The following is a 26,604-nucleotide window of genomic DNA, read 5'->3' on the forward strand; positions in this document are numbered from 1 at the left end:
ACGCTCTTGATACTTCTTAAGCCCTGTCCACACTACACAAACTAACCCAGGTTCGCCCCAGGTTTTAGCTAACCCAGGTTAGATTTTGCAGTGTGGACACAACTAACCTGGGTTTGCCCTCGGTTAGTTTAACCCATCTCCAGAGGTGGGTCGCACCCAGGTCGAACCCAGGTTAGTGTTCTAAATTTCTAATGTGGACACAAAACCTGGGGCGAACCTGGGTTAGCTTTTTTAACGCATGCGCATATTTGAATATGTTTTCATTTTGCGCGCCAAAAAATAAAAATACGTTACATGCAAACACCAGGCAATATATAGAAACTTGCAAAAAAGATCGTGTATCACTATGGAGCCGCGAAGAAGTTCACAGCTTCATAAGTATCTGGAGAGACGAAAAGATTCAAGAACAGTTGGATAACTGTACAAGGAAAAAACATGTTTACAAAGAGATGGCACAGCGCCTAGAAAAAGAAAGTGGCTACGAGCGAAACTACATCCAGATAAGTGAAAAAAAAACAACTAAAACAGCCTTATAAGAAAGTTAAAGACAACAACAACTTGTCAGGAAAAGGAAGGAAAACATTTGAATAAACTGCGCCTTCGGCAACTTCCATCTTGATCGTGTTTATGAAAAATTTGTTTTGTGCCGTTGTTTTGTTGTTGTTGTAATTTAACTACGCATGCGTAGCGTCAGCTAACCTGGGTTCGCCCCGACTTTGTGTCCACATTACAAAACATGAAAATCAAGTGTGGAAGAACCTGGGATTCTGTGACCTGGGTTAGTTTGTGTAGTGTGGACAGGGCTTTACTGAGTTTGTTTAATTGCTGCTTTCTACAGACGAGACAGTGTTTTTGAACTGTTGTTTTTTTAATTGGTATAATGTTTTGGTGGTCCATGCTCTAACAATAGATTTCCTGAATCCACCGCGGGCCGCGATTATTTATCTCTGTTTTGCTTCTTATTTATTAGATAAAAATTGGCTTGTTAAGTTTTTACATAGTCACAAAAGATATAACATACATGAAAGGGCCCAGATAGAGGGTGTTGGGCGGAGGTGTTGTTAAATTTGGGCTTGTCAGCAAAAACTGCGATTATGATCTTGGCTTGTCAGTAATTGCGAACTGATTATCATCAAGGACGTCATTTTATTAAAATCTCGTGAGATGGCGAGGAGATTGGCTCTTTTCAGATGCACATTTAGCCACAGATGACGATACATGCAAGGAACATAACGGTAATCTGACGGTACATGCGGGGTCGGGTTTAGGTACTGCCAAGAAACTTGTAAACGCATATAGAGTTTTGACAAGATTCTTGCTTCACCACAACTAGAAGCGAGGTACGGATAATGATGATACAATGGTCACATTCAAATGCACGGTTTGGCAGATGTTTCCTTGAAACTGAAATTTTCACGCTATTTTGGTTGTTTTTGTTGTTCTTCGGCCTTTTTTCTTTATCTTATACTTTTCCCCCGCTTTCATCGTGTCCATATTGTCCTGGAGTCAGCTGCTCAATCTTGAATTGCTGGCGCCCTTTCCACCTCATACCTTAGGCCCCGTTCACACGGGAACGCAATCGTTCCGTTCCATTTTTGTTCCAGTTTCTGGAACGAAAAGGTATACTGTTCACACGGTAATGGAACGATTGCGTATTGATTTTTGTTTATGTTCAGACGGGAAGGCAATCGTTCCGTTCTGCAATTTGCGCGCCAAAATAAGCGAATGATTTTTAATGCGCATGTCCATAATGGAGATAGATTTCATCATTTCGATTTATCTCTGAGCTATCTCTGAATTTTTTAAACAATTTGAATAAATGGAGAATACAAAGGCGCCTCAAAATAAGCAAGCTCGTGGGAAAATTGAAGCCAACCCTAAAAGGAAGGAATTTCAATGTTTGCAGAATGGTGTTGAATCTTTTAAATGGACTAACGGCGAGATTCAGCCAATGGTGTTTTTGAAATCCTCCATTTTCTTCGCTGAGTTTATTATTGTCACCTTTTCCTTCCCTCAACAACAACACAGACGCATGCGTCCATTTTCTGGACCAGTTCTGCGCGTTCACACGGGAACGGAACGGAACGATTGCGTACCGTTCCACTTTTCATATCACTTATTTTATCGTTCCACTTTTTGGAACGGAACGATGTCGTTTGAAGCGTTCCCGTGTGAACACAACCCCTGAGCGTTCCGCTTTTCGGAACGGAAAAGAACGGAACGGAACGATTGCGTTCCCGTGTGAACCTTAATGTTAGACCGTGTGGCCTTAATGTTAGACCAAAGTTCAAATTTTCATTCGATTAAAAATATCTTATAAAACTTTGCGACTTAATTCCATAATCGTGTCGAAATCAAACCAAATTAAATTATAAAGGAAAGCAGACAGATATTTCCTAGGATCTTCCTCGAAATCAATGTTATAAATATTTAGATGCATTTCCTGACATGGGTGTAGCGAATACAAAACGTTTATGGAGACTTATTTCTTATTTCTTGATTGTTCTATTGAGTAAGGATTGGCTTAAAGAATCCTAAAGTGATATAAATTCTTTTCTTGGATTTTTTCAGAACTAACACCCACAGTAACTAATGACTGAGGCAGCACCTATCGACAATCGGTTCCTTATACTGCGGATTCGGCATTTTTTTGTGCTTACTCGGCAAACTAGATGGTGGCATAAAATCAATGTTAGGCAAAGGTATATTTGAATGTTTTCATTTTCATTTCAGTTTGATCATCTTCGCTCCTCGGCGCATTACTATTTCAAATGTTACTTGGCAAACTGAAACCAATAAGAACCAAACTCCACTAACTCCACTCACAATGTTTCAGGGTTGGGTACGCGAATGACGAGAATGATTACAAGTGTAATATTAACACTATCCTATTGTAATGGTAATTGATCTTTGTCCGTGAAATGAAATGGCGAATGCGAAACAGACGACAAGAAATAAAACGGCGAGGTAACAGCGATATTTACAATATTTACAAATCAGCGAGTAAGTGAAATAGCGGTGACAACAAGAATCCATCGAGTTCTACCATATTGGAAATTCTCAATCCACGACAACTCAGCTTCAGCTAAAACCCAACTAGCAACTACCAAAATCCGATCTCCTCTAAACTTCCTCCAAGTTCCTAAACCCGCTCCTAACGAATCTACATAAAAGGCGCGAAACAACAACAACAACAAAACTAACATAATACATAAAACAATAAACAACACAATGCAAGAAAATCGATTAAAACCGCCAAATAGCGTTCCACCTGTGGATTTTAATACTAACAGTGAGGTTGTATTGCAAGGTAGTAAAAATCACTTAAATGAGCGATTTTCCAGCGACATGGAAGTTCGAAAATACTCCACCTTTTTCGGCAACCATGGTGCCGCCTCTGGTAAGCAACAATGATTGGTGGGTGTTAGACACTAGTTATGGTGTCACACCCTTCAGGTCACTGGTAAATGATGGAAACGCCCATTTTTAAAATTTGGTTATCAACTTTAAAGGTAAAGACGGTAAAAAGCAATGGCGTAGCTAGGGTTGAAAGATTGGTGGGGAAAAGAAGAGAACAATTTTGTTGACCAGACCCCTAAGAATTTGGGAAAACACAGTCTTGTAAATGCGTTTGGAAAAGCTATAACATTTTTACGCGACAATTTCCTTTTGTAAAATGTCATATGTAGCGTTTTGTGGCTGACCATATCCTACAACTGTCTATTTCCTTCACCATTCCACTAACCTTTATATCCTGAATTGTGTAAGGCGAGGAAGCACTACGTGCAAAAAATGATTTTCAAAAGTTGTTACAAAATATCTAAAAATAGTAAACAGTGTTCAAAAGTTTGAAACCAAGTCCGTTCTCCATGGAGCGAAATCCACGAGAAGCATTTCAGAATCCAGTTTTTTAAGGATTGGATTGTTTTAGCATTTCAGTTTCTGTTTCATCGGGAATGTCTCAAAAACGTGAAAGACATTTCTATACAAACCGCAAATTGAGGGGAAAGTGTTGAGCATTCTGTACAGATATAGAGGTATTTTTTTGCAACGACGCTCTTTAAATTAGCTTTCAATACATTTCAGAATATTCCTCCCCCCCCCCCCTCCCGCTACGCTACTGATAAGAAAATAAATACTGATAAGAAAATAAATTAAGTAAAATCTTGGCGTTAATTTGTTAATACAAACTACCAACAAATGATTTTTACCGAATAAAAAATGGTACCGAAAGACACAGAAATATTGGGGGCTTCGCACACCCCACACCCCCCGGGTTAAATCCGTCTCTGCATGTGCTTATTGCTCGTGATGCAATAATCTGCGAGCTAGTAAAAATTCAGCCTATTTAAGTAAAATATTTTCTGTTCTGTTTAATGATTGTTTCTTTAAGGATAGCCTATCCCAATGTCCTTGTTATGACTTGTGTCGATCCACTATTTCATTGCTGAGATCATTATGTTGTCAAACGAAAGTATATAAGCAAATGCTAAAGTTTTTGCTTTTCTGTTTCTTTAGATTGATGTTGTTAAGATTTTATTCGGAATGGTACTTGACAGTAAGGGATTAACTGCAGTTAAAAACGAGCCGACCTTAAAAAAACTGAAAAATTCTCAATTTTTATACACACTAACAGTAGGAAATTTTTTTAAGAATCACAAAGTCAATAGTTAAGGTTGAAAGACACTGTCCTCTTTTACGTCCGTCTTCACCTGAAGGATGAAAAAACTGATCATGTATATTTGAAAAAAGGACCATTAGTTACATTTCCCTTTCACCTATGCGAGTTGGACGTGCTCAACTTTTGCAGCGAAAAAGGAAAGGTTTAAAATCTTTTGTCTCGAATGTCTCCATGTTACGTCATGACGTCTGGTTCGGAATCAAAACACTCCCATAAGCTTGATACTTTTTGTTATAGATTACACTCTTTTTTATAAGAACCAGCAGATTTAAGTTCAGGCTGACTGTTCTTAATTTTTTCGAAAATGTGAGGCTGGATTGTTCTTAATTTGTTTTTAAATTAATCTGGTAAGGCAGGGCGATTGCTAGCTTTTTTGCTTTAGGGTGATGTTCAAGGCCTCATTTGCCAACAAAGTGTGTGAGACAACCTTTATATGCCGACAAGTTTGAATATTCGCCGAAAAATCATCCAGACATGCCTAAAAATTCCTCGTTTTTAAGATAAAACGTTGTTCAAAGTTGCATTTTACAATAGCTCAGCCTCAGTTTGTTCTTAATTTGTTCTTAACTTTCGACCAATTCTGATACTTGTGTTCTTATAAAGATGTTCTTCTAAAAAAGAGTGTAGGGAATCTCCCACTGAAGTTCGTCCAAAACTTCAGAGCTCATTCTCAAAAACCTTTCATATTTCGACCCGATCCTCCAAATGAAATTCATTCAGCAAAGTGACAGAAACCCCTAACTGTCTGTTTCCTGCTCTGGAGCCACGGTTTCACTTTAATTTCTTTTAATTCTACCTTCCTTTTTCTATGGCTTGGCAATTAGTGCCAGTAGTAAACAGGAAACAGCTACTTTTTTCATTGGCCTACCCATAACGAAAAGAACGAAAAGGAGAAGGGATCCTTTTTAAAGGATACGTGTAAACAGCTTACCGTCATTCCTTTTTTCAACCTTAAGGTGAAAACGGACGTAAAAAAGGACCGTGTATTTCAGCCTTTAGTAAAGAGGGGAGAGGGTCCTTTCTATTTTCGACATCAGAGAATGCCTCATTTGCCTGGGTATCAAACTCTGAGCTTTCATTTTACTTACCTGAGAATATTTTGCTCGACAACCTGACCCTTGAAACCCTCCAAAGAAATTTTCTAGAATCACCCCTGCAAAATACTTCTTTCTAAATCCCCGATCTTTAAACAGGTCCATTGATCTGCGATGTTCTGACTTGTAGGATATTTTGGAATGGAATTCTCAAGATGGTTGTTTGTTAGGAAGAAAGTGTTGATCGTTTGGCGATCTTTGATTTTCAAGTTTCCCATTATCATCAAAATTATTCCTTGAGCTAAGAAAGTGCACTTATCATTCCGGCCAGGTGGAGGGTAAATACTTTCGAGAAGCTATTGCTTGTTTTACCGAAAACTTGTTTCTGATTCTGTTCCTGACAATTAACGATGCTATAAACGCTGATTTAATTGCGTGGCAACTGTGGCCTTATTGAAGGAGCTGCCAGAAATGTTCAAGAAAATAAAGGCATAATTTTCAGACGTAAGGGTTAACTGTTATAATTAGCTTCATCTGACTCAGAAAAACTAAAAGTTTAAAATTGGGAAAGATTAACATTTTAAAGGACACCAACGTAGATGTTCCAGCAATTTTCGCAAAAGTCTTTTCGACTGGCACCAAGAGAGAGTAGATTTTCCAGAGGTATTGGCATACTTTGATACCCTAAAAGCTACCTGTCTGCATCTACTGCTAGAAAGATAAACAAAAGCTTTGTAGAAAATTACTTTAGATATTGCTGCCTTGTCTCTTGAAGTATAGGTGAGTCTTGGCGCTACAAAATCTTGCTGCCAGAATAGATGTCAGTAGGAACTGCTGCAAAGTGCTTTTGGATAGCTACTGTTAAGGAGTTACATGATTTTGAAATAGATAAAATGTCTTTCAAATCCGTTTATGGTGATGTGTCATCTTATATTTGCATGGGCAAATGCAGCAACTTTTCAAATACTTGGCTTTAGCTGAGGGGTTTTCATGCCAAGGAAATAAAAGAATATGCAAACAATCTTTTGGTGGTACAAAACTTGAAAATGGCTTTGAAAAAAGCAAACATTTAGTAAACTAAAGCTTTTCGTCTGACACTCTTCAGAGTTTAAAACGTCAGAACATAGACCGAAAACTCTACGCTAGGAAATATATATACCCAGTTGTGGATCGAAATAGGCCAATCAGAAACACGAGCACGAGACCGAAAACGAAATAGGCCAATCAGAACATAGCGGTTCTCGTTTTCAAACATCTTGTGGAGGGAGAGTTTCGGTCAGGTGATATCAGTTGAACGTGCTTTTCCAGCTGTACACAATGCCGACTGGCTGAAGCTGCGATAGATATAACGAGTTTCTAGATATTTATTGCGTCTTCCAAAAAACCATCAAACAGATGTGGGACATATCTAATCAAGAGTTCAAGTGAATTGGAATCAGTCATGTACAATCAAATTAGGAGGAATATCTTGTCTGAATCAGCGGACTAGTTTAGGCTGTATTCTCAGAATTTTCTGGTACCAAAGACATGCATTAGTAATGATAGTATACTTCTACATTTTCATCATAAAACAAATAAAATTCTTTAAAAACTGTCAAAAGTTTACGAAGACTACATTTTACATCCAGAAAGTAAGCGTAGTTCCTTCAGCTAAAACACAAACTACACTGTCATCTAAAAGCAAAAGGAAACGTGAATATTTTGAGAATTCTTTGCAATTTGAGATTCATTAGCACTGGCTTTACTTCCAAAGGGAGTGGGTCCGGTTTGATCGAGGATGTCGTCACAAGCGTTGAATTTCATTGTCACTTTTCTTTTTCACGAGGAGCTAATGTCATATTATGCATCACGAAGGTCAATGTTTTGAATAATCTGTTATCTTAACATAAAATTACAAATAAGGTTCTGTTTTCTACAATGTTGCTTGCAGTTCAATTCCCAGCAGTTCACCTGGTACAAAATCCACAGGTCTTTTTGCAAAGTAATTTCATTCCGTGAGGATCCGACTTGCATTGTCCGGATTTTAAATAATAAGGGCATTTCTCAGCCCACTCAACCATATCTTCGCATTTGTTATCTAAAAAAGCAACATATTCTAATCAAACTGTTTGTACTACTTGATGTTAACTGTCACTGAAGCAAACGCATCCTTTCACATTTCGTTCATACATTAATATATTTGAAAAAGTCTATGTGAAGTGTACATCTATGCTCGTGTAAGACATATCTTCCTATGCGCAAGACTCGTTTGCAGAGTCATTTTCTATAAGAGGCATGCATTTTTCCTTTCGATCGGAATTATTTACCTAAACAGGAAGTCATATGAGCAAGTTCGATGAAGTATGAAGTAGGCATTCCACACCTTATAAATGTTAGGACTAAAAACAGATGAAACCACCAGTTTGCTATACCGAATGAACTACACTGAACTCGTTGAAAGTGATGTGAAACTTCACTTACCGCATTTTCCACATGTCTGGGGACACATTCGCCTCATGAAGGTACCAGCTCGGCTAATCTTTTGGCAGTCCTCTTTGAATCTATCACAAACGTAAAGGTATTTGTCTTCGCATTCTAAAAAAGATGACATCAATAGTTAGAACGTGATCGCTGCAAACAGGATGATTTTCGCAATCAACAATATGTCTATATGCTTGACCATATGCAATGTTTATTGATGGCAACCCATTGCTTTTTCATTCGTCAACATGAAGAATCACATTATCCCTGGTAGAAAAATGGAAATGATAGTGATGACGACGAGAAAAACAACAACGATGGAGTGGGCTAGTTATCGTGCAGCCACTTTTGGTAAGCCCAGCAAACTGTATACTTACTTGGACAACTTGTTCCAGTTTTCTCAGCCTTGACAGTTACTTTGTCCCAGCAGCATCCAAAGGCTGATTCGGCACATTTTGGAGCGGATGGGGGCCCTTTATGAAAGAAAGCAAGAAAGTAATTAAATTAAAATATTTTTCTTCCGTTTTAACCGTCTTGCATAGTTGTCTTATATTTTTTAAACCTGCTACAAATTAACAAATCGGCTTGTGACATTAATGTTGTCGTGACACTGCCAGGCTAAAAAAGTTTTATAGGTCCACTCCACACTGGTCCACTCCATACAATATCATGAGTGGTATTGTGTTACCCACAATGCATAGTGCGCAGATCATGTAGGTGAGACTCCTAATAACATGAAATTCTAGTTCATGCGCCACGTTGGTAAACACGGCATGTCCTGCCTTTTTGCAAAGTATGTTTGCACCTAGAGTTTCTGTTGTAAAAACTATTGATGAAGCTATGTAAACCTCGATTGTCGGCATGGGTATAACATATCGAAAACACTTAGAGAGGCTTAGTATGAATCTTTCAAGAATAATATTCAAGGGGTCTGCACACTCCCAGTCCCTGTGTCTCCAACACTAATGATTGTGGGAGATCGAAATACCCATTGGGACAACAGGGTTTATTTTGTATTTCACTGACGATTCAATGCTAATGATTCTTATATATTTCACTGACGATTTATGCTGTATTATTAACAAGCACTTACTGCAATAGTCGCACTCTTTGAAGCACAAATATTTCATCCTAGCTTTGTACTTGGCACTCTCGCAGTAACCATATTTTCTAAATGAAACGCATCTAGATCCGGCGACATTTTTACAGTCAACTGAAAGAAAAAACGATAATCCAATTGTAAATAGCTCCAAGGACAAGTAAAGAGTCGTTGCCTGTGCAACGAAACAAGTTATCGTCTTGTCTGCGATACAATGAAGCTTGTAAAAATCTTCTTGACTATGAAAACAAAAAGGAGACTTCACAACAAACATGAACAAACTTGGTCAACAAGCTTGGATCGTTTTGTCATTGGGAACAAAGAAATAGAACGGACAAAATGAAATGATGCGGAGTCATAAAGCAGTTATTCTTGCATTCAGATTAAAACTTTTTTGGCATACTTAAAGCTTTTTAATTTGTGTTTTAAAGATGTCTTGATTCAGAAGTAGTTGAGTTGCTTTAAGTTGGAAATATCTGCTCACCACAAAACTGGCAGGTTTTGGCGCAGTTACTTTGCATCGTTTTCTTATGGGTTCCACAATATCCAAGTCGTGCTAGATACTTGCAATTTTTTCGGTTATCTTTGCATTCCCCTGAAAACGACAAAAAAGAATGAGCATTTGCTATAATTTAAATTACAATTTATTCTTTCCTAGAATAAATACTTTTACGATTAAGAATGATTAAATACTTTTATGTAAACTTCCTAGCGTAGAGTTTCGGTCTATGTTCTGACGTTTTAAACTCTGAAGAGTGTCAGACGAAAAGCTTTAGTTTACTAAATGTTTGCTTTTTTCAAAGCCATTTTCAACTTATCCCTTCTCAAGATCAACATTGCAATGTTGCTAAAACTCGAACTGGCAAAATGAATTTGTTTCCATGATCAACATTGATTTCTCTATAAAGTAGGAGCATATGTGATGCGCATTCGAAAGGTTAATCAAATAATCATACCATTGTCTTCTGACGGAAGATCAGCCGCCACATCATCCTTTTTCATGTATTTTTCGATGGCATTCATGAGTTGATCTGCAAATCAATAATACCAAGCTGATATCACAAGGTTAAAATAGTTTAGCCCCCCTTAACATGTGAACTAAACCTGTAAACTTTAAACTTTCGTACATTGAATTGCCTTCTTTTTAATATTCAAAAAAATTTCAATCCTCTACATTCCTGTTCAGTTGCACCTATAAAATTTCTAAACAGCATTCATTTGGCATGGGAAGGCATCTGCTCTGGCCTAACATTGTTCTGTTTTAGCTTTACCATGTTCCTATATGGACACACTCTGTTCTTATACGGCCTCACACTGTTCTTGTATGGCCTTGCTTTGCCTTTATATGGCCTAACTTTGCCCTTATATGGCCTTACTTTAGATTTACATGGCCTAACACTGTTTTTTACCTTTATCAATGTTGCCTGTATTCTCAAAATTTGACAACATCTTGTGAAGGTCTGACTTGGCGGAGCTGTCCTTTTTCTTATCTTTAGCGTCTAAAAAAATTAAATAAGTTAAAAGAGATGAGATAAATATAGAGAAAAACAGAAAAATAGCTAGAAATATAGCTTCATCTTGTACAATGAACTCTAACAGTTTGTTAACAGACGAATATTTTTGAACTGTACAACAATAAAAGTTCAGAGACCAAACCTTACCGGTGTTTTTTACAAGATCTTCCAGTTGAGACTCGACAGAATTGTCCTTATTTTGGTTGCTTGCATCTGTAAAACAAATTCAGTTTTCGCTTTAACATTTCACTAAGGTCCGTTGGTCAAAGCAAAAAAAAATATATATAATATTACAGCAAGACCCCCTATCCTATTCAAAAGTATGTCGGATGATTTTTAGGCTGTAAGAAATGATTTCAAAGGTTCTGTTCACAGACCAATTTTTACAAAATTGTGAACTTGATATTTCGATCACTCACCTTTGACTTCGATAGGCGAATTTAATTTCATTGCTTTCTCTTCTTTAGCGACAGATTCCGGAACTGCCCAATCTAAAACTGTAGAACAGACCAGGTGTTAAAAGCTTCGTTATCAAGACGATATTGTAGAAGTAAAATATCAAATATAAAAGCTTCGTGATTATGTGATTTGTATCAGATACGGAGCAGTGCAAAAAATTTGTCTGATGTTCCAAGCGGTTTGTGCAGTTCATTCAGTTGAGGTCATTTTCATAGCAAGGGTTTGCGAGCCGGGAGTACTAGGGTAGAACCCGTCTACATTGCATTAATGACCCCTTCTGCAAAATAGTTGTCGAATCACTGCTGGTGTGTGTGATGTTGAGCAAAGAAAGCTGGGACTATTTATCATTTGTAATTTCAAAGGAGCCCTGATGGAAAAACTTGATGCAGTTAAGTTGCTTAATGTCAAAAAATAGCTTTAACTTAAAGGCCCTTAACTAACTAGGCTTCTTATGACCCTCTTTCCTCGTTTCTCTCTAGGGAAAATTGTTGATGCTTCAGAGGAAGCTGTTCTTTGCAGGCGTTTTTGTGAATTTCTATTCAATAATTCTGCTTATCATCGTACTATGAAATTTGTTCTACTTACTTTCCTTTTCTATATTGCTTGAGGCGAGATCTAGAAAAAAAGATCAAATGTATTCTAACAGTGAGACGTAATAATCATCAGGTCGATCAAAAATTGGCCTCGAGGTGCCCTATACTACCCTGAGGGTTTTAACCAATCAAAAGGCAGAACTAGAAACTTTCGTTTGTAGCTCTACCCACGATCCGGAAAACCACGTTATCGATACATTCCAAACATCATAATTCATACGATTTGTAATTTACTTAGTGTCCTTCAATTTCACACACATAAAATCTCAATCCAAACTTGCCATCAATTTTTAAACCTGGACCTTTTTAATGGGATATTTTGCGACCCTTTAAAGATAAATATGCTGTAGGCTGCGAAAAGATTTACAAAAAGAATCCTTCAGCAAATCTGATTTAGAATCATGGGCAGACCACAGAATACGAAATCTATTGAAATCTGACGATTCGAGGTGATACGACATGGTACATTGCCTTAATGCATTGGGAAAAAAGAGCCGTAAGGATCTCATTAACCAAAGTCACTGAGAGCCTGCACAAGCCCTTCATCTGTTGGAGCTTTATGTCAAAGGCTTATCCCAAAGATTTTTGCGGGTTAGGCCTTGGTTTGTGGATGGGCAGTGGGCATCAGAGTATTGTAATATGGAACATGGGTATTCTGGGAATTATTAACCACGCCTGAACTAGTCTTGTTATGAACTGGGAATTAGAATAATTATGAAGTGAGTTGCCTTTGGAAGGATTGGAAATCTTACCCCAAAGTTTCTAAAATTCAAGCAATCGACTATTGAAATGGACATTTTAAGGGAAGGGGGTTTGGGATGTAAGGAGAAAGATTCAAACATTATAGGTTTCCTATGAATAAGAAGGATCTCTGACTCAGTGGTGGAAATTATATCATTCAGGAAACTAAATGAAAACTCTAATTGACAGTAGCGGCGCCACTGGGGGGACTGGGAGGGACACGTCCCCCTCAGTTCTCAGGAGAATCGATTTTGTAGTCCGTCTAAATTCGATTAGAAAATGTTGGGGGAGGGGTAATATTTTGACACCGTACTTTTTGTGATGTAATCCTATGATTTTCAAACTGCCAATTTTCAAACAAAAGTTAGTCATAGGCGTTCTCTTCGGATAAAATTGGCGTTTTCTGTTGGTAAAAGGGCATTTTCTGGTTGTTAAAAGGGTGTGGCTTAAATTTTTTTGGTTTGTCCCCCCCCCTCCCCAGAGCTTAGTGGCTGGCGCCGCCATTGCTAATTGAGACATTAAATATCAAGTTGGTACAGGAAAAACTTATTTTATCGGTATCATCATTTATCGGTAGGTGAAATAGCACCGAGAGTTTTCTTCGTCTATGCTTTCGTCGGTAAATTTGATACTACTTTCTCATCGAGTTTACAAAATACTTTGCGGACAATTCGATGTCTTCAGCAATTTTGGTACCTGACGGGTTTTCGTGAACTTCTATTTCAAATCCACAAGACCTTCTTCATAAAATTAAAATCTACATTATAGTTCTGGTTAGGGATCCAATATCAATACATAGAAAACGAGATGACTGAATCGTCGTTTTCAAATCCACTGGCAAACAGATCTGGGTCAGGAAGACCGTACAACCCTGGCGGCCAATAGCTAATCTTGTGATCCCTTTGTGTGAAGCAGAATATTTCTTTCATTAGAGACATGGCTCAAATTTCAATGCAAAGGCTCAGTGAGACCTTGAATCGTTGTTTGTACTCATTGTTTCCAATGAAAATATGCTTAATTTGATACAAATTCATTTTCTTTTCCTGTTAACAATTATTCATATATCAGATGTTTTAATCATATTATAGGTTATTTGAATTAAAAAGCGAACCAGTGTTTTATGTCAGGGATGAGCAGTACATTAGAATAGGCAACATCAGGGAAAGAGTCACGCCTAATTCAACTTAAAGAAGTGATTGTAACTTGATAAGCCGAGTGAACTGTATGTCGTCTGTTGTGATATCTATTCATGGAGAAACGAGATTGGACAACCATTAGAACTAGAATTCTTTCGGTGCCAACTTCAAAAACTGTATTCCATAACAGTTTTATAAAAATTCTTTCTGCTTTCAGTGTAGAAATTAATGATGATTTCTTCTTCATTTCTTACAATACAAATTTGTAAACAAAGTTTCACGATAAATATGATACTCGCTATGATCATGATTATGATTTTGTTGGCGTAGGTCTGACCAGAAGATTTGATTCAATTACCCTTTGAATATCCGCACGACAGGGTGTCTGATGGGGTAGATGTGTTCGGGCCACTACCTTCCTGTACAAATCATTTACGACTACACGAATTTTAGAAGAAAGCTATTCATTAAATGTGACTCTGCTCGATTAACCACGACGATTGAAAATGCTCTGTTATAGAAATATCAATTATCGTAAAATTTCCATGCGAAGTAGCCGGGCCGGCAAGAGCCTCCTCTGAACAAAATAATAAAACAAATTGTTTGAATACAAGATTCGTCCATGGATTTCCTTGGGCATTTTAACATTTAAATTGAAATATAAACGAACCTTTCTCTATGAGATCGAACTCCTTTTCCACTTCCTCTATTGCAGCACTAAGTGCAACGTGGAGCATTGCTCCCATAACGACAGCAAATATCAACTTCATTTTTCAGCTTTATCGAGTTTTACCTTAGTGAAGCTTTTCTCTGTCGACTTCTTCTGCAGACTGTTCCCATTCGCCAGCTCGCTCTTTTTATAAACCTACATTGGGTCCATACCGAGAATAACTCAGCCTGAGTCGATGGGTCCCGCCCCTACCAAATTTGGTAAAGCCGAAAACCACAAATCATCTTTGCAGGCTTGAACACCCTGTGCTGCTTGCATATGATGCTTGTAATCGATCTCGCGCTGGCGGTGCGTCATGGACTTCATTATCATTAAACGATATTATGAATGGAACCAAGGTCTGACACGAGAATACCCCCACCCTGTAACATCCTGATCTTTTGTCACTTCCGATTTAACTCTATCTGGATGATTCGCGTACAATTCAATTCAGTTTTCTCTACAGAAAAACACAAATTTACAACTCTATCTAACTACATTGGCGTACGTAGGATTGTGTGGCTATTAAGGTAACAACAAAGTATCCCAATCTCTACTTGGATGTAAGTTACCTATGGTCAATGAAATCGTAGTTATTGAAAATTATCCTGCATTCCAAAGACGCGAGAAATGTTAGCACTTTGAGATATTAAGTAGATTTTTATATTTCTTATAACTTCTCGTAATTTTGTTTCCTTTGGACGTATTTTAAAGTTCGTTATGTTAAATTCAGTCTGTTTTTGGTTCTCAAAATTTTTTAATTTCGTTGTTTATCTGCAGTAAAAGTTCATTATTCTTCAGACGTAGTATTTAGATCAAGGGTGTCTTGGCCAATACCTCTTTTTCAAAAAAAGGAAAGCTGATTTGATTATCAATGGATATTGCACCAACGCGATCTTACTATACTGAACTGTAGCCAGTTCAACGAAGAAAGACAAACAATTTGCCCAGAGGATAACGTGCCCAAATATGTATTGAGAGTACTTCAAAGGTATATACGTCAAAGTAATCAATGAAACAGAAGAAAGTATTATTTTGTTCGGAACTGAGATTGTCCTTTATGAAAACAATCTTTTTTCTTTTTTCCGAGAGAACCATTTTTCCTGTGTGGTTGCACATGTACCGGAAAAAAGGTCAATCATTTGTTGAGACATATCATCTGTCAGTCATTTTACTTATCGTCGTATTCTTCTACCTATTCGGATCATTACGATGATTCAGCGATCCCTATCAAAACTATCTACTTTGCTGTTGGAACAAAAATTATTTGACTTTATCAGATTTGAGCGCTCTGTTTATGCCTGTTTATGTTCAACCCACATCGACTTACATAATTGAGAAAGATCAAATTTACAATGAAGTGTTGTAGAAATCCAAATTAGAGCCAAATAAAGCTTTGTCAAAAACCTTTGACAAATACCCTTATTTCAGTATTAATGCTCGTCTAATCAGTCTTTGTACACTGTGTTAATGTGTAGTATAATTTCAAATCATTGGCTTTGAATCAACATTTCTTTTTGTGGGGAGATGGAAACTTCTTTACTTTATGGTCGAAAGCTTTGCTTTTCACAAATCGTTCATTGATGGCAGAGTGTTACAAGAACTACTGGCTGGGATTGTAATGCCAGAAGCAAGTGGTTCTTGAGACAGTGGAGGATGTTTACCAAGATTTTCAATAACATCCAAAAGCGTCCTTCAAGACGTGTCTAAACCCAGTTTCATCTTTATAAAACTCTTTTTTAAACGTAAAGGGCATTGAGAGGAAGGCCTTTTTTGTTTGTTTTATGTCAATACATATGAGCAAGTAGCCCCAAATTGCTAGAATTTATAAGATTCCTAGAAGTTCCAAGAAAACGAGAAACTCTAACTTTAGCAGGATCTATTAGACACGTTGGCTTATTCCGTATCCGCATAACTCGTTCTTGAAAGCTATAAGTTTTGCTTTGAGCTTTTCTGAGCCCGCATCAATAGAAAGTATTTCCTGCAAAATAGCTATAATTCTCTTTTTGTTTGTTATCATGAAAATATCTGACAGAGTTAATCTTAAAACATGGAAAAACCGCAAAGGTCATCAGACAGATTGTCCAAGAAAAGATTTCAGTTAATGTTAAAGACAGCTGAACTACAAACACGAATCTAAAAGATGAAAGAATAGTTCTTTTTTTCTTCAAAATTGATGCAAAACAAAGTCCATCAACGTCACAGTAGTATCTCCCAACAATTATGCCAAGTGTTTTTTACTTGAATCATCTGGGTAAGAACAAACTTTAACATAACCCAGGTTTTATTGAACGTGGGCTTATCGTAGAAATATGAAAGGACGTGAACGAACAACAATAAATTGAAGGAAGTGAACGAGCCAGTTGAAAAATGTGTCCGGATAGTATTAAAATAGTGGCAATCAATGGCGGCCTACAATTCAATTCATTTTTCCCTAAAGCAAAACAAAAATACTCACCTGTTTCTAATTGCAGTGGCGTAAGTAAGATTCTTTTGAGGTGGTGTAATTGTATAAGAGCACAAATTTAGATAATCTTTCCTCAATCAAACCACGATTGGCTTGCATGAAAGTGGAGAAGTTGGTAATGTTGCTCAAATTGGGAAAGTTCCCTGCTGGTATAGTGAGCGTTTCCTTCCAGTGAAAAGGGCTTGGTCTAACACTTTTACTTCGCCTTAACACTCTTACAGCCTTCTGGTTGGAACTGCCATTGATGAAAATACGGCTTTCAAAGCTTTTTAAAGCACAAAAGAAGTTTAAATTTGCAACGTTACACAATTTGTTATACTGAAAATTATGACGGTCTACCCATCATATTGGAAAAATCATAGACTAATTTTTCCGCTACACTTTTCAAGTACACCACATTGATATAACATTACAGTGGGGGGTGAAAGGGGGTATTGAAATACGAAAATACGCCTACTTTTAGTGAACAAATACGAAAATCCGCTAATTTTTCCGGCGAAATACGAAATCCGTCAAGTTAATGTGTTATTTATACCAATAGTCACGATATCATGATATGTATTTGTTATTGACCCTCACAGCTTTTCCATATCGAGTGGAAACTCCGACCAGAAACGTTGACCTTGTGTCGAGCTCAGAATTTGTTGCATCATCATCTTCGTCGTTAGTACTTGAATCATACTCGAGTTCAATTTCTTCAACTTCGTTTCCAATGCTGTCAATTTCCTCTGCATCAACCACTGTATCTTTATGATTTGCAAAGTTAGCTTTCTCTGTGATCAGAGGCGGATCTAGGGGGGTGCTATGGGTGCTTGAGCACCGGTCAGAATTTTCGGAGATATAACATTCAATGCATTTTCTCTAATCCCCTGAAAAACGTCTTGAATCCTTTTAGATGATGTAAATGTATTTTCCAGTAAACTGATGACATACGGTCATGCGTTAATTAGCATAACCTGTATCTGCTTTAAACTATAAATAGCTAGAAATTTCATGTTGAGCTGCCCTGGAACCAATTTTTTTACTTGTCAATCAAACCACACTGTCGGCCAATGAGCTACTTCAATTCTACGGGTGCTTGAGCACCCCTATCAATCAACCTCTAAGGTCAAAGTTGCAACTGAGCCAATCACATCACGCTCTGATATGTTTTTCTGCAATGTCGAGCACCCCTATCAATCAAAACAAGGCTTCAACCAATCCAATTGCCAAATTTCGGCTCATCTGAGCACCCCTATCAATCATTTAATATACACTGGCTGGTGCATACCGTCACTGAAACGACTAAACCTGTTCGTGTAGCAGCAATGGCGGACATAAGGTCGTTGCTGTTGCAGGTTTTCTCGATTATTGTTTGCCAGTCTAGAGTCGACTGAGGAAATTGAAACGGAAAACGAGCTTTTGAGTATTCAGTCAATCATGAGAGAAGTTTTTGATAAGAGCGTGGTGTCGTGACTTGTGGGAATACACAGATCGATGAGTTCGCTGAACTGCAATGCTAGTACTGTCCCGTGGAAGTTCTGACCTTCGGCCTTCCAGGTTGGTAGTTTCCTTTACCAGGCTTTAAATGCGAAACGTTTTAACAGAATATTTCTTGGATTAATTCGACAAAAAGTGGTGCCAAGGATTTTTGGTTGTTGGGTTGGTATGGTAATTACTACCAGAATGAATTCGATACCCATTTCTTGCCAAATGCAGATGACCCCAAAAAAGTACTACTTCAACACAAGGTACTTAGTAAAACAATCAATTTTTGTAAACAAATTCTTACAAGTATTGATTTAAAGGCATTGAGTCATGGTAAATAGGCCTTCTCTATAGGGGGTCATTTGGATTCGGCGTGATCGCTGCTGTTTCATGTGACACTTGCATCTGTTGTTGACAACTTGCTATCGATGGAAATTGTTTTGTTAATCAGTACGAGGTGAGTTCATGTGACCAGTTCAAGGTCAACCAATAGCATGGCATTCATGAAAATCATGACTCGGCGGATTCTGGCACTTAGGGTATACCCAATCCATTTTATCATGACTCGATTATATTTAACTCAATTTTCGTATAGTAATGGTCAGTTAACGTAGCAATGATTCATTTTGATTTTTTTGTCTGAAACATTTTAGCTGCCTTTTTACAAAAATGAACCAGTGTCTGAATATTGCAGAGCAATCAAATATTGACTAACGACCTAAAATGTCATTCATTGATTAATGTGATGTACAAACTGCAAAGGTGGCAGTGTTATTTTTAACTAGCATTGCTAGCAAATAGGCTTCTAACAAAAGAGATAATTTTTTATATAGTTATGCTTTGATACCTGAATTTAAAAAAGATTAATTTATCAAGATGGGTGTTGCCTTCATTTAACCGTAAGTAAAAGTGGGGTGTAGCATTATTATGGCTATTAAGGCAACGCCCTTAAGCACCCCTCAGATTTTCCGCTGGATCCGCCTCTGGTGATGATTAGCTTTCTTTGATAGATCATTTCTGGCATGGTGCCATGTTTTGCCATGGTCGTTTCTTGACGAGTTGTCCTCTGGCTTTTCATCCATGTTTATCTGAGGTAGTGGGGAAACCAAAGATAGGGCTGATGAATGAATACCATGCTCTGGCTTTGGATACCATGAGGCTTTTTCACTTGTGTGATAGTAAAAGGATGATGATGACAAGCGCTTGATACTTTCTTTGACGGTATTGCCAAAATCCCTACAGTATTCTTATTTTGATAGCAAATAATGAGTGTTTAATATGGCTTGTTGAATGTAGATGTTCCACATCTAACGTCATGCAGCTGAGAATGTTCGTGCCTACAATTCCAAGAGATGACATTATAGGATCCAACCTCTGCAAACCCCAAGCTAGAATACCTACTGACTTGATTGTAGCCGCAGAAACCATCCCCCGTGGTCCATTTAGGATACTTGGTAAACGTTCTGTAGAACGAACTGCTCTTTCAAAGACCATAAGAACTTGCTTGCACTGTTGCACTTTGTTGGATGCTTCTGACAGTGTCATGTTTTTCTTATGGACATACGAACAAACTAACATCTTTACATGTAAATGAAAAAGCTGTCCAAAATGTTGCCAGTTTTTGAGTACTTTGGATTATAAGTCTCTGTTTGTAGCGTCAGTTAAGTGAGGCAGTAGCGAAACAGAGGCTCGTGGAGTAAGTCTAACTGTGAAATCCGAAATACGTCGTAGAATATCGGAAAAATACGTGATCCGCCAAGAAAACAAAATACGAAAATCTGTTCTGCCAAACTGATAAATACAAAATCCGCTCTTTGAAATTAACGAAATACGCCGATCCGCCAAGCCCTTCACCCCCCACATTACAGTACCAGAATCCTCTATACCGCTGCAAAACAATGTAATATGTTAGACTTCTGAGTTGTTTCGAACTTAGAACATGGGTTTCATTACCGTATGTCAAAAGACTTTTCCAACCAGACCTCTGCCGAGCACCCGGGCAGAGCAGCCAGTAAACGAAGATATTGTTTGACCTAACAGTGCATGACTTATTTTCATTTATAATTGACATTGACTATTCATATTTTAAAAATGTGATCGTGCTTTCTCCAGTAGAAATTGCTCGAAAAACGTAAAAGGGACGAAATACATCTGCAGCGAAGATAATCAAAGGTTTGAAATCAATTTGGCAATTTAAGCCTTGGCCAAACGATTCGATTTTTCGCTCGATCTTTCTCTCGACATTTGATCTCAAAATCAAGCGAAGTCGAGCATGGGTGGCCAAACGATTCGATCTTACGCTCGACTTTCTACTCACACCAACAAAATGAAGGCAAAGAAACGCAAATCAGCTGCCGTGTTTATCTTACGTGCAAATATCCTTTTACAATCTCTGGACGAACTCGAGCGACATAAGACCCTGTTCGTTCATTTCATGCAGGAACCGCCATTAAATACTTATTTCGCTTAAACAAATTACTATCTTCAGGCAAAATTTTGTTTCTTTTGATTAATTCCATTCGTAAAATGGAATCATCACTTAAAAGGTCCCCTGGACCTCGAGGCCCCAGGGTAGTATGCTTTCCTCTCACTCGACTCACCCGACAAGGTGGCCAAACGACTCGATTTTCATTCGACAACACCTTTCTCACTCGACTTTTTTGATAGAGATCAAACTTCACTTGACATCACTCGACGCCATTCGACTTGCTTGACAAGGTGGCCAAACGCCTCGATTTTTCACTCGATTTCTTGTCGAGTAAAAAATCGAGTGAAAAATCGAGTGGTTTGGCCGGGGCTTAAGTGTACTGCTGCACTTTCATGGAGCTGTCTCTTCTTTCAAGACGACAGTTTTTTCCATCGTCTATCGAATTTTTTAGACTTCACGTTTCTACAGATTCCTCTCAATATTCAACTTCATGGGTCTCCTCTACAAGGGGGGCGTACATATGCAGATGATGGAAATAAAAATCTTTCTCAGTAGAAAATGTAATAAATTTTAGCCGTTTCTGGAGGGTTACTTACGTTTTTAGAGAAGGCCTTTCCATTGTTTTTAAAACACAAGAATTGAAACGGTTATAATCCGTTGCTCGACCTTTCTAAATTAAAAAACCTTGACGACCGTGAGACAGAAATAAATCAACCAAAGAGCAAAAGATTGATAATAGTGAATATTAGCTGCAACAAGGTCATAAAACCAGAACGTAAAATTAAACTTTTTTCATGCGAAGTAATGAGAATAGGTTGTGGGGTCACGACAGAGATGAAAAAAACCATGGCTGAAAAGCTAGTTTGCTGTCTCTTTTCAAAAATCGTCACATTTTACAAAATTCTCCAAGTAGCATTTCAGGTCCCAGATTGCGATACATGCGGTAGGTTATATGCGATACAAAGTAGGGTATGATAAAATGAAATGCTCGCTTTCTACGATCTTGTTGGTGTAATCTGCATTATTTTCTTACTTTATAGAAGGGTTAACCTATGATAAAACAGTTCATTTACATCGAACCTTATTTGAGAGATTATTCTGACCTACCTACTTAATGCTTATCCAAAATTGTTCTTTCAGACATCCTAGGATTAGATCGCAGACAGTCACCTACGGGTATTAAGAACAGCTGTAAGGGTACACCGATACGGTTGTGAGTTTTCAAGTAAGTTATTATCGCATGGGCTTTTCAGCAGTATCAATTTTGGGCAAAAGCAAAAGCTATATTTCTAAAACATTAAGCGAAACTCAGTTTCCGAACCCCCCTTCGCAGATGACAAAATCTAATTCTTCAAAAACTACGGAGGATAGATATCAGTCTGAGTGAGAGAATGACATGACTCGAATCGAGGCTGAATCACCTTTTATTGAACACTGTGAAACCCACGTTGTCTTGATACTTGTAAATTTATGGCGTCAAAAAAGATACAGAACAGCTTTGCCCATAGTAGGAATAATCCGAACAGGAATAGCCAGCTCAGGTGGTACCTTCAAGGCTTATATTATATCAACTTATGTTAAGTTTCAATGAGTTTGCAAGTTTCAATGTCTATTGATTTTTCAAAAATGACTATAAAGAATTATTTTTTACAATTTAGCTTAAGATTGCTAGAAATTCATCTAAGTTTCTTAGTGAAAGGTGCTCTGAAAGTTGAGCTGAGTGCAATGCTGATATAAAAAAGCATCCGTTTAAGTAGGAAATAAGATGACAATTTTTAGTTTTGTCTTCAGCTCAACTTGGATTTGCAAATAACCGTTAATTGATTTTCATTTTTAAACCTTTTTGTACTGTCTTTAGCATGTGCGCAATAACTGGTAAAATTGCTACCGTCCACAAGTTGATTGATTGCACACAGAAAACAACATTAATGAAATTCTCCAAGGTCCTGCGTAGTCGATAACCATAAAATATGTGTGAAGAATGCATAAAATGCGACAGTTCCATGTATCAAATTGTGTTACCAGGACAACTTTCTGATAGCTACATTTTTATAAGGAGTTCACTTCGGTTATGATCTCTGGAAGGAAAAATGATGTCGAATAGAGATGGCTCTATGGCAATAAATCTGTGACAATGCTACAATTTGCAACACAAGCGAAAGTACACAGAAATTTTTGCAACGTGGTCACGCAAGGTCCAATACCAAAATTTTTTTCATTGTTTAAAGATATAAACTGGAAAAAGTGTAAACAACTTTATGTCCTCTCAAGCAACTGATCAAGGATTAATCTGTCCTTCAAAGCGTCTGCAACATATTATGTCAAAATGTTATCAAGCTTTTCTATCTAAAGTTTTTCAAAACGCCTCTTTCAACATTCTCCAGAAAGATTGCGGTGAAGAATATTTTCTTTTCTAAGCCTTTATCATTTCCGTCCAACAAGAATGGAAAGTTTGAGTTTATTTCCAGATACTTAGTATTCTGCGATTTTTACATTCTCCTTTACACGAATACACAAGTCTTCCACCATCCTAAGGCTTTTAGGCATTTCATTTTCATTTTTTTAATAATATGTTTATAGGGGAAGATGAATCTTTCACCTGATATATAAATAAAGCTTCTAAAATTTTGACCAGTTTTTTGCTTTGATTAAAGACAAAAGTTTTACCACATGATAAAAGCTTTTTCCGCAAACTAATAATATTAACCTTTTTCTGACCTTTTATGCTCTAGACGAAAAAGCGTTTAGTATATGGTAAAAGTATTTGCTCTTTTCAAAGCCAACTTCAAAAAATGTGCTCAAAAAGCATACCTATCAAGCTACTGCGGTGTCCAGTCAAGGTTGATCTAATTCGGACATTTTTCACAAATTTATAAGGACGAATGTCTTTCATTTTTTAATTTTCATTACTTTCAGAATATATAGAATCAGTGAATTTGAATATGGTATGTTCGAAATATTTCCTACTGTTTAAAACAAATGTTAAAAGCATATGACAAGTAGAGAAAAAGCGTAGCGCTTTCAGCTCACGTCACAAGACTTGAAAATCAACAAAATTACGTACGGAAAATACGAAAATTTTCTATTTTCAATAATGTAAGAAAATTTTATATGAAACTGATTATGAACAAACTGGAATTCACAAGAACGATTATCGGACAAATGGTTCAGATTAAACTCACAAAAACGATAATTGGACAAATGATCCAGGTGATTAGATGATCCTCTTGACTCATTGTCCGTTTCTTGTGACCAGTAAGAGAGTTGAAGTCTGGAAATACTCTGCCTACCTGTTTGTCAAATTTACGCCGTAAATCTTCATTTGCTTTGCGTTCAAAAGGTAGTGGCATTCATCCTAAACTGATTAAATTTCAGCACTTTTCTCCCAGGTGATAAATCTGACCTACATGTAGCTTTTTGAATAAATATGTTCTGTTTACTTAATCAATAATACATATGTGAATCGTTTCTTTATGGGAAATTCTTTCGAGTAATACGTAACACTACTTTTAAATTCCGTCTGCTACTTGACACATTCTTGTACAGGAATCGCAAACATCTTCAACACATTGTATTTGCTTAAGGATTTCTATTTTAAAAAGTTGAAAATATCCTTTTAAGGAATATGTTGAGTGGAGAGCCGTTCCTTCTATGGAGTGGAATTTCCAGCGGAAAAGGCAGATTACAAAGACAGGAAACCTGAAGCAATAAGATACGATCTACAGAATTAAATATCTGTGAAACACAATCTATTTGATTTTTATTATTTTCGATTTTCGATTTTCGATTTTTATTAAATGATTTTCGGCTTGGTTTACTTTTGTCTTGAACAAGGGCGACAGCAAAAGTTTCCCATTGGATGTTGTGTTTCACAGTTATGAATATGGTCTGCGATCGGGAATGTCTACCAAGGTGAACTTTTAAGGACATCATAATGAGGATGTGAAAGAATGAGTTCCAGGTCGTTTTGGAAAACGATTCTATTCAGTTCAGTAATCTGATCGTTTCAATTCAGATCATTTGTCTACCCAGTTCAGTAATCTGATGCCAGAATGTCTTTTCTGACATCACCAGCCCATTAATACTCTTTGATGACTACAATGTTTGCTTATCAAAATAAAAAACATTAAGGAGCAAAGACGAACGGAAATGGAGAAATAAACTAGGGATATCCTTTTCCAGAAAATCTGTGTGAGCTTAAATATTTCCGTTCATGATTTCGACATAAATACTTTGATAACGCGGCGAAGCAGCGAGAAACACAGTGAACAAGATGGATAAGAACGGCGCGCCTAACTACAACTACCAGAATGCATTGCGTGTGGCAACACCTGTGACGTGATAATGGGATCGGTCTTGTTTGCCACCCCGATAGTTTTATATCTAAACTTTTTAATAGGATTTTTCGTCGTTTTTGTTGGATTTTCGTGACAATTTGAGTGGAGTTAATAATGGCGGAAGAAAAATTGGTCACTGGGGTCTCTTATTACCAATTTAGTACTCAAGATAGTGTCTTGCGCTCAAAAAACCTGTTCGCTGCTAAGGAAAAACTTGGCACTACTTGGGCACTCCACAGAAAAATTGCCGGAACGTCTGCTTGGAACACGTTGGTCAGGGCACTTTAAAATTACAAATTATGCGAATAACAATTTTAGCGACAATATTGTAGTATATAGACACGCACTGCTTAAATCAAGAGTTGTCAAAGTAGGAATGTTATTTCCTGTTATTTTTAAAAAACACTTCGTACTTCGTACTTCTTGAGTTAACCTGCAGAAACGAAAGAATATTGCAAAAACAAGCGTAGAAAATTATCTTAAAATCAAGACAATGGAGTCTAACAGGCAAAGACAGTGGCTTGGCCGAAGGATGGCTGCATCAGCTAGAAGAGGGTGTGGACGAGGGGGTGTTATTGTTAATTTTTGTAAATTGCCTGCTGGTGGACATTTCAAAGCCAATAAACAATTCTGAAGCAGCTTCAATCTCCCAGGCAAAATGTTGTCACAGCACTGTCTATAGCTCAAGCAGTGAGAAAGGACCCTAAGGAACGATGTGTAAACTTGACTAAGGTTCAATAGTTGCTGATTTTTGAAAAAGCAATCAAATTCCCTGAAGTCAGCATCGTTCAGCGAAGTAGGGCCTTTTTGCAGTTACTGCTGGCTTCACGTTAGTTGCATTTACTGCTGGCTTCACGTCAGCACATAAGGATTGCTTGATTTCTACATTAACAAGGGTAGATTCCCCTCAACCAAATTCTATGTGAGCAAAGAGGGAGTGCAATCTTGCATGCCTGGCGTTTGATAATAAGATTTTGATGGAAGACATAAAATTTGAAAGTTTTCTAGCTGAATGGAAATGTGGAGGTTTCCGAGAAAGTTGTTTAATTGCTAAAGATGCTTCCATTAACCCCCCTCCCCCCCCCCAACTCTACATATAATTTCACTTTAATCTTAGGCTGCATTGACCATGGGTAGTTGCTACCCCTACTTCTCAGGCCTGGCTACGGGCTTGATGCAGGTACATGAGACAGCGATCTTTCCTTTACGAGCTGCGTGTCAAAACAAGCGGCGGATATCAGTCAAAAAAGGCCGCAGACCGCAAGCTGGAATTTTAGAGAAATTCTAGTCCCAACAGTCCTGTCCTGAACTTGTGATATTTTCCCAAAAGCATCATCTTCACTTCAGAGTACTCTTCATTTTACGAAGATATTTGAATGTCAGGTGATCTGTGAAATAGTCCCGTACTTTTGATCGAGCTTTTGAGGTTCCTAATCGCTGAATACTACAGCACACAAATTAAATCCTGATTTGAGTTCT

The 26,604-nt window shown here is 37.5% G+C and overlaps 1 protein-coding gene across 1 annotated transcript; it reads right to left on the reverse strand.

Moving 5' to 3' along the window:
- Positions 1–7,251: 7,251 nt before the first annotated feature.
- Positions 7,252–14,587, reverse strand: LOC135687668 (uncharacterized). Its single transcript, XM_065204276.2, has 11 exons — positions 14,388–14,587; positions 11,833–11,862; positions 11,208–11,285; positions 10,936–11,001; positions 10,684–10,773; positions 10,231–10,305; positions 9,759–9,869; positions 9,269–9,388; positions 8,553–8,648; positions 8,176–8,289; positions 7,252–7,792 (listed from the first exon to the last, which is right to left on the reverse strand). Exons 1-11 carry the CDS (start codon positions 14,485–14,487, stop codon positions 7,662–7,664), a joined length of 1,011 nt encoding a protein of 336 aa, XP_065060348.1. The 5' UTR covers positions 14,488–14,587; the 3' UTR covers positions 7,252–7,661.
- Between the last annotated feature and the right edge of the window lie 12,017 nt (positions 14,588–26,604).

This window comes from Rhopilema esculentum, chromosome 20, assembly GCF_057945365.1.
Source record: "Rhopilema esculentum isolate cy_ngs chromosome 20, ASM5794536v1, whole genome shotgun sequence".
In the NCBI taxonomy this organism is placed as follows: Eukaryota; Metazoa; Cnidaria; class Scyphozoa; order Rhizostomeae; family Rhizostomatidae; genus Rhopilema; species Rhopilema esculentum.